General features: G+C 38.7%; 1 protein-coding gene across 2 annotated transcripts; it reads left to right on the top strand.

Moving 5' to 3' along the window:
• Positions 1 to 5,685: 5,685 nt before the first annotated feature.
• On the top strand, positions 5,686 to 13,792 carry LOC311491776 (signal-regulatory protein beta-2-like). 2 transcript variants are annotated; one of them, XM_084549801.1, is made up of 6 exons: positions 5,686 to 6,049; positions 6,193 to 6,534; positions 7,425 to 7,769; positions 8,825 to 8,938; positions 11,428 to 11,483; positions 12,958 to 13,792. In XM_084549801.1, the coding sequence occupies exons 1-6, from the start codon at positions 6,007 to 6,009 to the stop codon at positions 13,081 to 13,083; spliced, it is 1,026 nt and encodes a 341-aa protein (XP_084405927.1). In that variant the 5' UTR covers positions 5,686 to 6,006; the 3' UTR covers positions 13,084 to 13,792. The 2 variants fall into 2 exon arrangements, with proteins under 2 accessions (XP_084405927.1, XP_084405928.1); XM_084549802.1 differs by lacking the exons at positions 11,428 to 11,483; positions 12,958 to 13,792 and adding an exon at positions 9,982 to 10,586.
• Positions 13,793 to 15,854: the final 2,062 nt, after the last annotated feature.

Genomic DNA, 15,854 nt, shown 5'->3' with positions numbered 1-15,854 from the left:
CAGTCAGACTTGCAGTGGTTAAACTGAGAGAAATCCTTGTCTCGAGACAGACAGATGTTTCAATCCACTCACAATCTGTTTTAATATTTAAAAACACAAACATTTGGAGAATAAGAGACAATAAAATGATGTTGTTTAAACCTTTATTAATGAATGTATTATAGTCTGAAGACAGACACTTTCACTTTGCAACACAACACATCTGTCCTAAAACTATGCTTGCAGGCACCTGTTTACTAAAAGTCTTGATCACTATTTGTGTATCCTGTCCTTATTAAAGGTGTGTAAGAATTGAGGTAAAAATATCCAAAAAATGAGCTACACGCATCAAAAGAATGAGAAGAAATAAGGGCGATGACGCCATTAAAAAAATGACAAGGTATAGTGCTGCAGAGATATCAACCTGAATTAGCATGCTAAATTACTAGCTACAGCCCGACAGGTGTCGTAATACCAGTTTCGGCCATGGGAGGCGGTATGCGGGCAACATAACCGCCAGCCAAACTGCAATACACGAATAACTCGCACGGCTTGTGGGCGTACCAGAGCCCGTCTACGAAGAGCCTAGCTTGGCACTTCCTATTAGCCCCATTGTATCGATCTTGATTGCAGTTCCATTAGAATTCCACTGGAGGCGCTCGCGGGCGAGTGCAGACTGAATGGGACTCTATGGAGCTAGACGGCTAAATGTATCTCTTTCTCCTGCTTGTCGTTCAATCAACGTAGATTTTATTGTTGATTCCGCAAGTTCAATATAGATTATAGTCCAAAAGTCGAATATGTCTTTTCAATTTCTTACAGGTTGGGCCGTTGTTGGCCGGAACACGCTAGCATTCTGCTAATGAATGCTGATTGGTTAGTGACGGACTTGCGACTGATTATGACCAGAGACCTCGTTTGATGGCACCTGAAGCTAAAGCAGAATCAGAAACATTTACTTAAGGAGGACTTTCTGTCGAAGTTAATTTTTGTGTGCTGTATTTATGTTTTCCTGCGGGCACTTTTATTTTCATATCGTTATATGTGTTGTAAAAAGTACACGGGTGAAATTGCCGTAAAGCAGCACCTCTGGCAGTATGAAAATATGTGACATCATCACATTTTTTTAACGGATTTTTAGAACAGATAAATGAAATTAAAAATGCAATTTTCAGATGAGTGTATTATCTTAGCCCACCCTTTTGAATCCAACTTTCAAATTACTTGATAAAAAATTATATCCTGAGAAAAGTGGATTCTGGGGGTGAAACCCCATAGGCTCCAATTCATTCTGCACTCGCCTGCGAGCGCCCCCGCATGGACAGAGACGTGTAACTGCAGCCACTCCAGAAACCGGAAGTAACCAGAGAGTGCCACTTCTCTTCCATTAGACATTCTCTGGGCGTACTTGAACCTGATGTCAATCGTGTGGAAAGTACAGCCCACTAAAGGCCTACATTTCAGTTCAGGGAAGAGAGCGGAAGAATGGCTGAAGCCCTTGGCAAGAGACCCTTACCACCACCACAACCACCCGCTGCAGGGAAAAAAATGCGCTCGGAAGCACAAATAAAATCGGATAAAAAAAGGAACAGAACCCGAGTGAATATTGGCACTGCTTTCCATCGCTGGAGACAACTGATGGACATGAAAGAAATGAGGTTCGACTCCGAACTTGCAACATTTCTTTTGGATTGGTAAGTAAGATGCTGTTAGTTTTTCGGGAAGTTATAACATAAAAATGTTTCGAAGGCTGTTCGGTAAACGTGATAATGTTAGCGATGGCTAACCGTAGCTGTTAGCGTTTGATAATTAGCTCTACCCACAGATCCGATCCGGTTTTCACCTGTAAGGCTATCTACCAAGCTGATGCTAAAATGTAACATTAACTAAGAAGCTTGAAATGTCTTCGATGATAATGAACCCCAAATGGACGCACGAAACTTAACGGAAAACATTGCAAGGTGTAATGAGACCGAATGTTTTTGGTGACTAATGATAACTTACTTAATTGCTAGAAGAGGTATTGCTAATGAAACTCAAACTTGATATACATAAAAGATCATTATAGGTCCCATGAGAATCAGTAGTTTGGCTGGCGGTTATGTCGCCCGCATACCGCCTCCCATGGCCGAAACTGGTATTACGACACTTGGATATTTTTACCTCAATTCTTACACATGGCACCTTTAAAGGGTCTTTAGTGTTTGTCAGAATTGAGGTTAGAGGATGTGGTACAGACTGTGCAGACTCTTGAGGCAAAATTGTGATACTGGACTGTACAAATACGACTGACTTAACTTTAAGACTGTGTCTATAAAAGTCAAATATTCTTAGGTTTAACCAAATGTGTGGTTGAATGGTTTGAAGATTGGGTTTTAATACCCCACACCCACCTCAGGGGACCCAACCAACATTCACCCTAGCAGGCAGTAGTGTTGGTCTTGTCCCCTCCCTCAAGTAACCTGGTGCAGAAATTTGACGAGCAGTTCACAACTCTGATCACACAAACATTAAATGCAACACATCATATAATTGCGGTGGTGTGGTTAAAACCATAAAATCATATTTTTGTACATTCATTTGTTTTAAACAAGTCAAAATTCAGTAAGCCACAACAGTTTAACAGTCACTGCTAAATTTAGCTCACGGAGGCTTCTTGTGAACTAGCAACATATCCTGTTGATGCCAAAGTCATGCACATTCTGAGTAAACATGCTCAGCGGTCTGTCAGAAGCGTCAGAAATGGCCAGTCACAGCGAACATCTCGCAGCTCAGTTGACACTTGTGGTTTTGCAATTTGTTTTCACAGACACGTACAAACACCACAGTGCTTTGAAAGTAAAATACATTGTTGGTTCCAACAAAAGTACATGTGAACTACTTAATTTTCAGGCTTGTCTAATGCACCAATAAAGCCAGCTGCCGCACTGATTTTTTACTGATATACCCAACGTCATTTCATCTCTGTCTTCCAACTGGAAATATAATTGTTATTTAAAAGATCTTTTCTGATTACAGCCTAGTGAACTTTGGGTTAATGGAAATAGTTTAGAAAATAGCCTCTGGCACCTTTCACCCCCACACAAACAAGCCCAGACAGCCTCCCTTAGCTATGGCTGACTTATTGTACAACCAGACTCCACCACTGCTAATAATTCACTTCTCAGTACATCAGTACAAAAGTACTTTTTGTGCAACATAAGGCCAGTGTTTTGTCTCTCAGTTAGTTGCTGAGATGAGAAGTTGACATATCTGCTCTGAAGTGGTAATGCCCACCAACGGATTTGCTTACAAGGAGCTTTTACCATCAAAGAACACGGTTGCTACCTGATGTGCTTTTAGGTAGAAATGTTATCACACGGCTATGAGTCAATTTCTATTCTTTCAAAAGGAATCCTTTACAGAAACATTTCTCTTCTCTGGCCAAGACAGTATGTGATGCAGCTTTTGAGCTGAGCCGGCAACGGAAATGTCTGTATAGTGATGACTTTCACAAAAGTCCCACTGAGATATTATGTTGCAAGAGAACACCCAAGATCAAACTTACTCTCATGTTGGCTCGTGTTGAAATAATAAAGATAAAAGGCCAGAAATTAAAAAAATAAAAACTAAAAAAACGTACCCACTGCGACAGAGACTCCTATTCAGTGTAGGTCATTATTCCATGAGCAGTATTACAATAGTTGGTGACTATGCAACATTCTCCTCATTGATGTAGTAGGGTATTATTTTAGCCACCCACCCTCTATCTGACATGTGTATTAATCGGACACAACTAGGGTCCAGACAATCACTGCTTACACTCATTTTCAAGAATCACAGAGCTGCTACTCTGCTAATCTGGAGGAGTCCATATTGCAATCTCAGTCTTGGCAAATTGGCATCATTGCTGTTCTGAGTTACTTCAGTTGGGAAGCAGTATGAGCAGCAATGAATGAACATGTTCCTCGTGTGTAGTATCATGGCTAAGTCAGAAAGCCACTGTCCTGTGCTTGCTACACCGAACTACAGGTTTGTGATGGGCCAAAAACTGCTTCCTACTCTGATGTAGTATCTGTGCAAATGCAGCATAACACAGCCATGGTAATATCTCAGTGAGGCTATAATTAGGCATAGTGCTACTTACACTATCAGTCAAAAGTTTGGACACAACCTCTCATTTAATGTTTTTTCCTTATTTTCATGATTACAACAACCTCCTCATGGCAGCAGACTCCGGATTCCGATCTATTCTCACCCTTTACAGAATGCACATGTCATTCTGCTAACATGCTACATCGACAGTGCTAACTTATTTAGCAAGTATTGTTCAAGTATTGTTCAAGATGCTTACTGCTTAAGGTTCATTTTGAGGGACTATAGTCATAGTCCATAGTACTGATTAAATGTCAGTACTATGGATTAATCCTCTGAAGACAAAATTTTGAAGCTAGTTGTTGAAAAGATTTATTCAGCTGACCTACAGGTTTACATTGGCTAGGTTTAAATTGGACTCTAATACTCCACTAATTATTATAATAGGCCAGTCAGAAGAAGAATGCCTGATGAATCCATTCTTTCTGTGCATGTTTGCACAGGTAAACATGAGCTGATGCCACGTTTCTAGATGTGCCAGAAACAAGATGGTAGAAAAACAAGTTACAAAACAAGTATTACGCAAAAAAAGTGAATTTTTTTTTTTAAAAAAAACACAAAATTAACACAATGATTTTAATTTTTCATTAATTAATTCATTCATCTTCTGTAATCGCTTGTTCCTGTGAAGGGTCGCAGGGGGGTGCTGGAGCCTATCCCAGCTGTCATCGGACGAGAGGCGGGGTACAAGCTGGACAGGTCTCCAGTCTATCACAGGGCTTGATTTGAATTAAATCAAGGAAATATTGTCCAAGTGAACATAGCCATCCCTCTCTATAAAATGATGCAACTAGCATTATAAAAAAATAATGTGATGAGGTCAGAGTCTATTTGGCTACACTTTCACTGATGTGGTATGATTATTGTTTATTTGTTTATTTGCTTTTGTAATGAGTTACAAAATAACTTTTGACACTTTATTTTTAACTTTTAAATATGATGTAATTCTATGTACTATATTTGGTTTCTCATGTTTGATTTGTATCGCGTTGCATTGCACATAGCATGTGGTTACAGCAGCCAGTCTCCGCCATGAGAATCAATGTACTTCTCTGTTTTTTTAATAAGACAAAATAAGACAAAAAGATGTTAAACCTTGGTCAATGATGACGTGGGCGTTTAATCTCTCTGCACAGCTCAAAAAAAAGTGACGGAAATGTAACTGCCTGCCCTGCTTAAGTTTCCGCAAGCAAAAAGATCATCATCATTATCTTATCAGTGGTAAAATCACACCAGACGACTTCTAACTTCTAACAGGGGTGAACAATGTATTAAGATTTTAGATCACATTTAATAATGTACTGTGGCGAGAAGGGCCTAATTGTAACCTCTTATATTTAATCTTCTAAACTCATTGAATGTTTCATACATAAACCCAAATATGACAAATAGTATGAAACTGTATCAGTGTTAGAAATGCAGTCAGGCAAAAAGTACTAGTCACTGAAATCTACTGCTTAAATCAGAGGCTTTTTCTGAAGGAACTGAGTACTCTAAATGCCTGAATGTATTTCTATCAGGCACAACAAACTCCATTATCAGTTTGACTGAACCTGTTCTTGCTGTATAACATTCCTTTTGCTGTATTTATTTTTTGCACAGCCATCTTTCTATGGACTGTGTTGGAACTACAACATTTTGCTTGACCGTTCAAACTGAACATCATCAAGAATCTAAAACATACATTTTAAAAATCATTTTTAATGCAAAGAAAAACTAAATGTAGCTCAGATTCTCTAAAAATGGGTCACTGGCTTGCGAATGCTCACAGGAAGTTCTATGTTCCAACCAATCACTTTGATTGTCACTTTGTAAACTTTCATCAGCTTGTGACTAGATCTACCATTTGAGTGGGAAGACATCAGTTGTGCAAGAGAAGGGTGATAGACGACAATGATCGGAGGACTGACAACCTTGATTCTTCTCAGTACATTGAGTGAGTTCGCTTCTTCTTTGATTAGAACTACTGCAAAACATTTTGTTTTAACTGAATGTGAATTTTTTATTCAGTAAATATTTTGGTGAAGTGTTAGGGCCTGTCATGTTGTAACACTGTTAATGTTTGTCTGTTCTCTTTAGCTCTGATGAAAACCATCGAGGTTTCTAATCAGCTCTCTTTGACTGTGGCTGAACTTGGAGATAATTTTACTCTGACATGCGCCATGGGGAGCGAACCTGGGTTGTTTCTCTGGCATAAGCTGAGTTTTGGATATGTGGCTGAAACCATTGCTGTAGGAACTTTTGACACAATGACAATGAAGGAACCTTTTAGCAACTCGAGATTCAAAGTCACAAAAGTGAGTGATGCGTATTCCCTTACCATAACAAATGTCAGCAGAGAAGATGAAGGAACATACCTCTGTCAAGCAGGATCACCATACACCATGAGATTTATCAATGGTACTCTGTTGGCTGTGAACGGTAAAGTATATTATTTTTTTTTCTTTGTTTCTTCAAGTGTGTTTATTAATTTTCAGAGAAAATAATCGCACTACAACAAATAATACAGGTGCAAAACAGAACTGTCACAGTAAGGCTCTTCTTCAATAAAATAAACATAAACATGACGGCTGTAGCATGCAATATCTGGCACAGTCTAAAACATAAGTCGTCCTTAAGAGTCACTGGTGGTCCAAAAGTTAACTTATCCTGAAGTTATCCTGAAGAGAAAAGCATTTCAAATAAAACTAAGCAAAGACAAACAGACGTATACTAAATACATAGCAATACCCATTTTTGTTAATGGTTGACATACACGGGGAGCATGCCTCCAATGCTTTCCTCCCCTCTAAAAACACCATAAAAGATCTCCACACATTGTCAAAGACGAGATATTTACCCTTTAACGTAAAAGTGAGTTTTTCCAGTACAAGAGATTCTGACAGTCCTGCAAGCCAGACACCAACACTTGGTTTGATAGTGGATTTCCAAGATTTGGCTATGGTATATTTAGCTTGTAAGATGCAGAAAGTAATCATAGATTCATTTGCCTTGCTGAGCTTATGATTTACAGGAAAAATGCCAAAGATACTGTTTGACATCTATTAATAGTTTTTTACCTGTGACATGTAAAATCATATCCATCACTTCTCTCCAAAAAGCCTGGTTTTGTGGGCAGTCCCATAGGCAGTGATAAAATTTGTCCTTTCTACCACATTTGTAGCACGTGTCGGGATTATTGGGGTTGAATTTATTTAGCTGAGTTGGCGTTACGTATTTTCTCAAAAGTATATTCATTTGAATGTGTTTGCTATATGGGTGCCATTATATTTATAAAGGTTATGGATCTTTTGTTTTGGCAAATCACGCAGATCCAAAAAATCCGCAGAAGTCTCTCTACGTGAAACAAAGTCCAGATGTAGAGTCGGTCCAGCCCGGAGACTTGGTGACTCTGCAGTGTTCCCTATTCAGCAAAAGCAAAGAAAAGATACATCAGTGTCCTGATGACCACAGTGTGTACTGGTTCAGAACTGGATCAGAATCACATCCAGGCTTCATTTACACTCACGGTAACAGCAGTCATGACCAAGGGCAAAGAAAATGTGTCTACCAACTGTCCAAAACTATCAGCGACTCCTCGGATGCAGGGACGTACTACTGTGCCGTGGTCACCTGTGGAGAGATCCTGCTTGGTGAGGGAACCAAAGTGGAGACAAGTATGTATTTTAAAGTCTTTTTTAAATTATGTATACTGATATTTATTTATTATTATTTAAATTCATAAAATTGATTTAAGTTATTCTTTAGTTTCAGCTTTTAGAAACCAGTTAGGTTTACATGATACATGATGGCCGACTTGATCTTTCACAGGTGAAGTCTGGCCTCCTCTGCCACCCTTCCTCTCTTTGTTCTGTCACTGTTCTGTTTCTTAAATTGAAGGCCCTATCTCTCTGCTGCTTCGATGTCCTCTGGCACAGTTTATATGATCATTTCTGCTGTAATGTTGTCGCAGCAGCAGAGCAATGATCGCTGACAACACAGTACAGTCCAAACAGAAAGTGCTTCATGCATTAAAAAAAATAAAAGCACCACTAAATTTACAAATTTTACACATCTTCTACACATTCTTGTAGAATACAGAATTTTTCACTAGATTTTAACGGCTTTAAAAATATGTAATGGGCATAAAGTATTTTAAAATAATTTGATCAAGTAAGCCTCATTTATGATTATATATTATCACGTTTTTGTATTTCTGTATATTTTTTTAATTCGTCTGTACTTACAATCGAGTTAGTTTAAAGATTCAAATTCAAGTTATTGCCATGAATATATTAATGAAACATATAGTGGGGAAATACTGCCTAGTCCCACTGAGCTACATATATGCCGACAAGATGCAGATAACAACTAATTCTACTACTACTACCACAAAACTTTTACTCCTCTAACTACTTTAGTGCCAGTATCTAAACTCTGTCTTCTCTGTAGCCGGTATCTGCCGTACTCAACACGGCGATGTGTCACACTAACTTGCTGATCAGGGTGCCATTAAAGTCTGTTCTCAAGCTTATGATAATCCATTCATTGTTAAGATACGTGCCACTAATCCAGCTAAAAAAAAAAACTATTTGTCAGTTGGAGAGTAAGTCCATGTGTTGTATCTGTGAACGGATCTCACAGTCAGCTCTGTAGATGTAAATCACTGATGTAAATTAGTTAAAAACTAAAGAAATGTCCACCGTCTCTGTGGGATGTTTTGTCTTTCCAGAACAACGATGCCTGCTGATCATTGTGCTCGGGGCACTGCTGGGCTGCAGTGTGCTTGTGAATAGTGTTCAGATTCTCAAAAGGAAGAAAAAGCCAGTTTGTGGACATTGCAAAGGTGGGTTTATCACATTTACAACACATATGCACTCATATCAAATATCAGAATTGGGACAAAATCTGAGTGACTTCGACTGCGGCAAAGATTGTCGGTGCCAGATGGACTGGTTTGAACCAGAGCCATAGAGAGAGAGAGTTGCGACACTCCCATAGACCTTCGTTGTAAAAAAATGGCGGCGCTTTTAACCGCCTACTTCCGGGATTTGAAAATCAGATTAGTTCCTAACACTGTCATTTGGGCGTTGGACCTCATTCACTTACATTGCTGTGCATCGAGTTGTTCCAGAGGTAAGTTGCTGAAATATCGACCTCTTTTGAATTGTCAACTGTCTATATTGTATCAGAGGCCCTTTGCGATGCTTATACTGGTCTTCATTTGTATATGCAAAGCGTAATTATTAGGGCCGGGACTCGATTAAAAAAATTAATCTAATTAATTAGAGGCTTTGTAATTAATTAATCGAAATTAATCGCATTTTAATCGCATATAAATATTTGACCTGAGAACAGTGAGAAGTAATTTTTTTCATATGGATTTTTAGTATACCATTGAATAATGACTAAATTTCCCATCCACGGGGCCAACCAAAGCGGTCTCATCAGCTTCTTCTTTCATGTTCACTGTGGTTTGTTGTTGTCTGAAGTAATGAACAGTGTTGCCAACTCCTCAGGAAAGGAAAGTAGCTATTGGCTGTCCTAAAAGTCGCTAGAAGTCGCTAAATGACGTCATCGGCTAATTTGCATAATTTACCTTTTGGCTGTAATTGTGATGGACGCTGTATTATTAACGCGCCTCCTTTATCCGGGCTTGGTATTGGCAAAATGACTCTAAAGAGACACTCTGGCACAGTAACTTAAGTTTTTTTTTTTTTTTTTTGTTTTCTTAAGTTTGGTTTAGTTTCTAGCCTACAAGTCACAGGCACAGAAGAACATGAGCATTTTTTGCCATAACTAGAATATTTTTAAAATTTTTTGTACAAACGGTTTTTACTTGACAAAATTAACAATCTAAATGGATTATTATTTTATTATTTATTTTAGTGTGGCAGTGAAGAAACATTTACATCCCGCTCTGTAAACCAGGGCGCGATCAGCGGCAGCTTTGCGCATGCGTCATTCGTTTGCAGTCTGGACGCGGTGGCGTGGTTCTCCCTCTCTGCTCTGACCGCTGCTGCGCGGGGCTACTGTGAGACTGACCGCCTGTGAGTGCTTTGGGACGGGAGAGGGGCTCACGGCAGCACCCGCTGCTTGTTGAGGACACTGGTAATGAACGCTAGTTGGTGCTCCAGTATAATCGGTCCGCCGAAACTCATCCAGTGAGAAACGTTCCGCGGTGCAAAAATAAGTGTGATTAAAATGCGTTAAAAAAAATTAACGCGTTATTTTTGTGTAATTAATTAATCTTAATTAACGCGTTAAAGTCCCGGCCCTAGTAATTATTTATATTTTATCTTGGTTGTTTCAACCAATTTTCTAGCATTGCCTGCTAGCTTATTAGCCAGCGCGACTTCCCCTGCTGTGAAGGTAGTTCGGTAATGAATCGCTACCACCTTTATAGCAACTTTTATTTAATTGAATTTTGGGATATACTAACTTTTCATTATGTGACGTGTTGGCTGTACTTATTTTTTTTGTAGTGCTCCGTGTTCATTTGAGCGAGGGTTATAATTAGGAATGGTGGGAATTTCAATTAGGACTGGCGAGTTTGACTGGTGAAGGCTGCGTGTCGAGTTAAAAGCGTAAATTCATTTTTATTCTGTTGTAGTTTTGATAATATGTGCATGGCTTACTCTTAAAATATACATTCTTAGTCTTAACATGATCATGTTTCACGTTGTGGTCCTGGGGGTGGCCACTCATCAGAAGAAGTGAGCTAGCTTCTAGGCGAATTCTGAACGGACCGCCATGGCAGACCTCTTTGCGTTATCACGAAGGTAGGCTAATAGCTGAATCGGAATTTATAAGCAAAATCACGGGAATCAATAGCCTAATACAGCCCAGTTGTGCTCAAATGAATATCATGAGACGTCTACCATCCGATGAATGATATGGAAAAGTTAAGTTAGAGCCTCTAAAGCCAGTGCTACTACCCATGCGAACATGAACACTAAGCTTTTCCCTCCAAAAATGTAGCCTAAAACTTATCTAAGTAGTATAAGTTTTTTGTTGTCACCCTGCCTCTCCAAATGCAAAACTGACATTAACAAAAATGCAATGATGTAATAACAGCTGAAAAAGTACTTGGGTGTGTATTTTATATTTACCGTTCAATAATGCAATCGCTGCTGTCTGTCCCATAGAAGAACATGACAGCCAGCGTATGTTTAGGAACTAATTGGGTTTACATGAACCACGTGACAGCCATAGCGGCGACGTCAAAGAGTGTCGCAACTCTCTCTCTCTATGGCTCTGGTTTGAACATTTCTGAAACTGCTGATGTCCTCAAATATTTTTTTTATTGTTTGCTTTTTTTTTTCTTTTTAACAGGTGAAATAACAGCTTCCAATCATGCTGAACAGGATGAGGGTCAGCCAAGTGATGTGGTAAATATAAGTTAAATACAATCAAATGCGTAACTACACTTAAATTATAAAAGATGGAAATTCTTCGGTGAATAAATTAATGTTGATTTTTTGATCGACAAAGTGGGCGGTTTGAATGAGAAAAGGAAAATCTCCTAAATAAAACGATGAGGTTCTAGTGAGATATGGGCAGGGAGAGACTAAGTACATGACGTCTGACCTGGGAGGGATGTAAAACTACAACCAATCACACATGATATTCATCCGTAATATTCTTAAAATCAAACTACAAAAAAGGTTGTTGGTTAATTCCTTCCTGAACAATACAAATTAGTGTTTTCTGTTCTTACACGGCTGAGGCCAGCGACCGGTTTTGTGTCGGCGCAAAAACTTCATGGTTGGGTCAAAAAAAAGTATTGTAGGTCAGGTTAAAATGTTGAGGTTAAGGGTTCTTTGTTATCGCAATTACAGTAAAAGCTGGTGATTTGGGCGCTGCGTTCACTTCGGTCTATACAGGATGTGGTTTCCTGCTGCGACACCATGTTTGGTGAAAATGGGCGTCAGCGACCCAATGTTTGTCCGTAAATGATGTCTGCATAATGTATGAATTTGCAAAATCTGTAGATAAGATTTCTTCATACTGGAAGCCTTTCGGTTTTCATTTGTACTCAGCAGTTTTGACCAAACATATTTAAGTTGCGTGCTGGTACAAGATTGTTGCAGTAGGGAAATGTCTGCAACTCATCCGTTGTTACCAATTTTACTGAACTTGAGGGGAAAAAGGCTGGATTTACATTCAACGTTCACATGTCTGCAGCTAGCACAGACTCAAATGTTTCTCCAGTTACGGAACATGCTCTCTGCCTAGAAGATGATGTAAGATCTCGCCTGCCAAAACTTCCTTTAATAAGAGATACCGTTTTTCTACATTACACTCAAACCATGAATGTGAATGTAGCATTCACAATCAGTCTTGCCTCGGATATATCGGCTATATCTGTTATCCAGCCCACAATTGCTGGTTGGTTAAAATCAGCCGATATTGTTACAGAACAACAACAAAAATCCTTATGGATGAGGCAAGAAAGTAGAACGGTGGCCAGTGAAAGTCCAACCTTTTCTTGACGCATTCACAAACCCCACCCACCTCCGTACTCTCTTTGTCATATGAAGGAGCTATTCAAATTTTGCAAACTTTGCAAATTCATTTAAATTACAACTGAGCTTTGTTTTCCCTTGAGATCAGATTAATGTGTCTTATTCTTAGCTCCATCCTTAGTTACAATGGAAATGACCTTGCCTTGAGACTTGCTTACAGGAAGAGGAGTTTGTAGTTCATGGTTGTTATGTTCTGTGTGGTTTTTACCACACTTCAATTATTTGGTTACAGTCGAAATCACCATTGGATATTTTATAGCACACTGGATTCCATAGTATACTGTAAAACAGTTTAAAATTGGTTGTAACTAAAATTTCTGATATTGTTATTTTGCAGAATGGCGAAGAAGTTGAATTAAACTACGTCGCGCTGGATTTCGCTTCAAGAAAATCTAAAAGATGGAAGGACAAGAGGGAGTTACAGGAGGAATGTTTGTACTCCAGCATGAGAGACAAATCGTAAAAGGGTTGTCCCCATGAAAAATGAGCATTTCTTGTGACAGAATATCAGATTTTCTTTTTCTTAATAGCTCTGAAATGCAATAGGATAGAGATAGCGCTATAATTGTCAGAAGTTGGCTGTTCAAACTAAAGCTGCATACTATTATTGATTACTATTACTGTTGTTTTTGTGATTGTTTTATATTGTTTATCAGATTGTTCTTGAATAACCACAGAAACCACAAAACTGAACATTAATAACTCAATGAATGAACTCAACAGCGTTTCCTTCCTTGGACCACTTTTGTATTTTGATGGTCCTCGTCAAGATAATCAGTAAAGTCATTCCAGCAGTCATAATGTTATGGCTGATTTCACTTATTTTGCTATTAACTTCAACACAAACATTTATTCTGACAAAGTTGTTTCTGTTTCTATCAGAACCAGCATGAACTTTTTCGGCAATTTGAGCTACAGTTGTTCGTCTGTTGGGTTGGACCACATGCAAATGCACAGGAAGCCTTCCTGTGCATCAATAAGCCATGGCTGTCCATGACCCTATCACCAGTTCATCACTTCCTTCCTTGGACCACTTTTTATAGCTACTGACCTTCACTTTGAGACCAATATATTTACTTGCTGCCAAATACTGTATATACTACCCACTAAATGTGCCATTATAACATATTAATAAGCGCCATTCACTTTACCTTTGAGGGATCACAATGACTGATCAGGGTATGTAAGTTCAAAATAATAATTACTTATTTGATTTCTGAGAATGCTTTTTGGCAGGAAAACCATGAAAATCAATAAAATGCATCGTGAGTGTTTAATGTTGAAGTGTGACAGGCCTGGACAAATGATGATGAGACTGTGCTGTGACAATGTCTAGTGAGGGAGAGAGGACCCAAGTGTCAGATATACAGTCCAGAAAGGCAGGATGAGCAACTCAAAGTAGATTTCATGATGACTTAGTAAATAAGGAACAAAAGGCAGTGTGTAGATCAGCAGGTTAAATTTAAAAACACAAGACCAACAAAGCGGGAAATCCAATCCAAAGTGAAAGCAAAAACACTGGTACACAGAATTAAGTAAAAAAACAAACTGCAAAAAAACAAACTTAACAGACGACTTGATAATGGACAAGGGGAAAGAGAGGGCTTTATAAACCCACAGGCTGAGGGATTAATGAGACACTAGTGAAACCAAAGAGGGGAAGAGCATGCAGACAAACGACACAAGGCAAGACAGGTAAGTGTAATTACAGGGTGTACTCTTAGCCCGAATTAGTTGACATTACTAGAAATTTGCGTGGAAACCGATTGCCTTAAGGCAAATAGTTAATTTGTGGTCAAATAAAGCAATTAGATTTGATAATGCCTCCTTCCCCTCCTGTACAAAACAAAGACCAAAACAAACCAAAAACCATGATATGAACCAAACCTTAAATTTTATGAACTGTTAGATGTATTCTTAACATTTACTCTTACTGCGTTCAAAAGATCTATTGGATATCTGTTCAGTTTACTTATCTTAAAGGAGATTCTGGATCTTAGTGATGTCAACAGCATTCAGCCTACTAAAGTGTCACAATAGCACTGGAACAAAAGCTCAAATGTTCTTCACAGACAGTTTTATTCACTTGAATGCACAGATAATCAAGAAACACTGCACATTCCATGTCAGTATAACAGAGTAATTCTAAAGAATCAATGACCAACTCCACTATAAAAGCTTCTCTTGGCATTAAGAAAAAGTTAAACAAACAAAATTGGAAAACTGTAAACTTACAGTAAATCACTGTTTGCTATTTCTTATAATTATGAAATTAAAGTCAGGTCTCCCTCAAGTTGTCTGTCAGAAACAACAGCCTGCAAAAACATGAAAATAATGACAGTATTAATAATGACAAATGTTGTTACTTTGACCTTATTTCTCAAGTAATTATTAGCCAAAGTACAACAAACAACCCCCCAAATAAACAAAAGACAGTAAAGGCAAAATACTTTGCTTGCCTCTAAACCCCCTAAGCACTTCCTCAGAGACAAACTAAATCACATGCAGATACTAGGAAAGAAGTCCTGAGCAGTGCCAGAGCCAAGGCCAACTGAGGCAGATGGGGGCAGCGCTGTGTACAGTGTGTGTGAACATATATAAAAATGGGTTGACATCCGCTCGGGCTACAAACACAAAAAGAACTTTGGAAACTTAGCCTTCAAAATTTAACCCATTCACTTAAAACTTACAGTAATGTTTAATATGAACATCCAAAATGGTGAAAATATGTACACATACATAATGTACCATAATAGAAAGCATAATATTTCCCCTTTAGAAGTTCAGTTGATCAAGTCAATCTTTAACATGCCTCTCTCCACTCGTGATTGGAAAGATCAGCAATGAGCGTGAGGACTCGAGGGTTCACTGAAAGTTGCTTCTTGTTTTTCCTTTTTTCCACTTTTGTGCCCACTTTTGTGTTGATATTGAAGAAACACCTTTATGAACACAAGACATTCTAACCAACCACTCATCTGAATACAGTGGTGTGTTGTAAAGATGTGTGTGCGTGTACTTTTTCCTCTTACCTCTGAAGGAATTCAAGCGTGGAGCTCAGTTCCACAGGATAGTGAATGTTGAGGCAGTAGTAGCTTCCGAGCATCAAACAAATGGCAGACATAAAGGTGGGGATTTGGTAATTCACAACCGTCTGGTCAACACTCAGCATGTACAGCTTTGCAGCGTAGCAGGAGTTTCCTGCAAAGAAGACAGAAGCAGAAAATAATCAATAGC

Source organism: Chelon labrosus (genome assembly GCF_963514085.1).
Source record: "Chelon labrosus genome assembly, chromosome: 8".
In the NCBI taxonomy this organism is placed as follows: Eukaryota; Metazoa; Chordata; class Actinopteri; order Mugiliformes; family Mugilidae; genus Chelon; species Chelon labrosus.
Note: the sequence above shows the minus strand (reverse complement) of the source record. Positions and strands in the feature narration are given on the sequence as shown.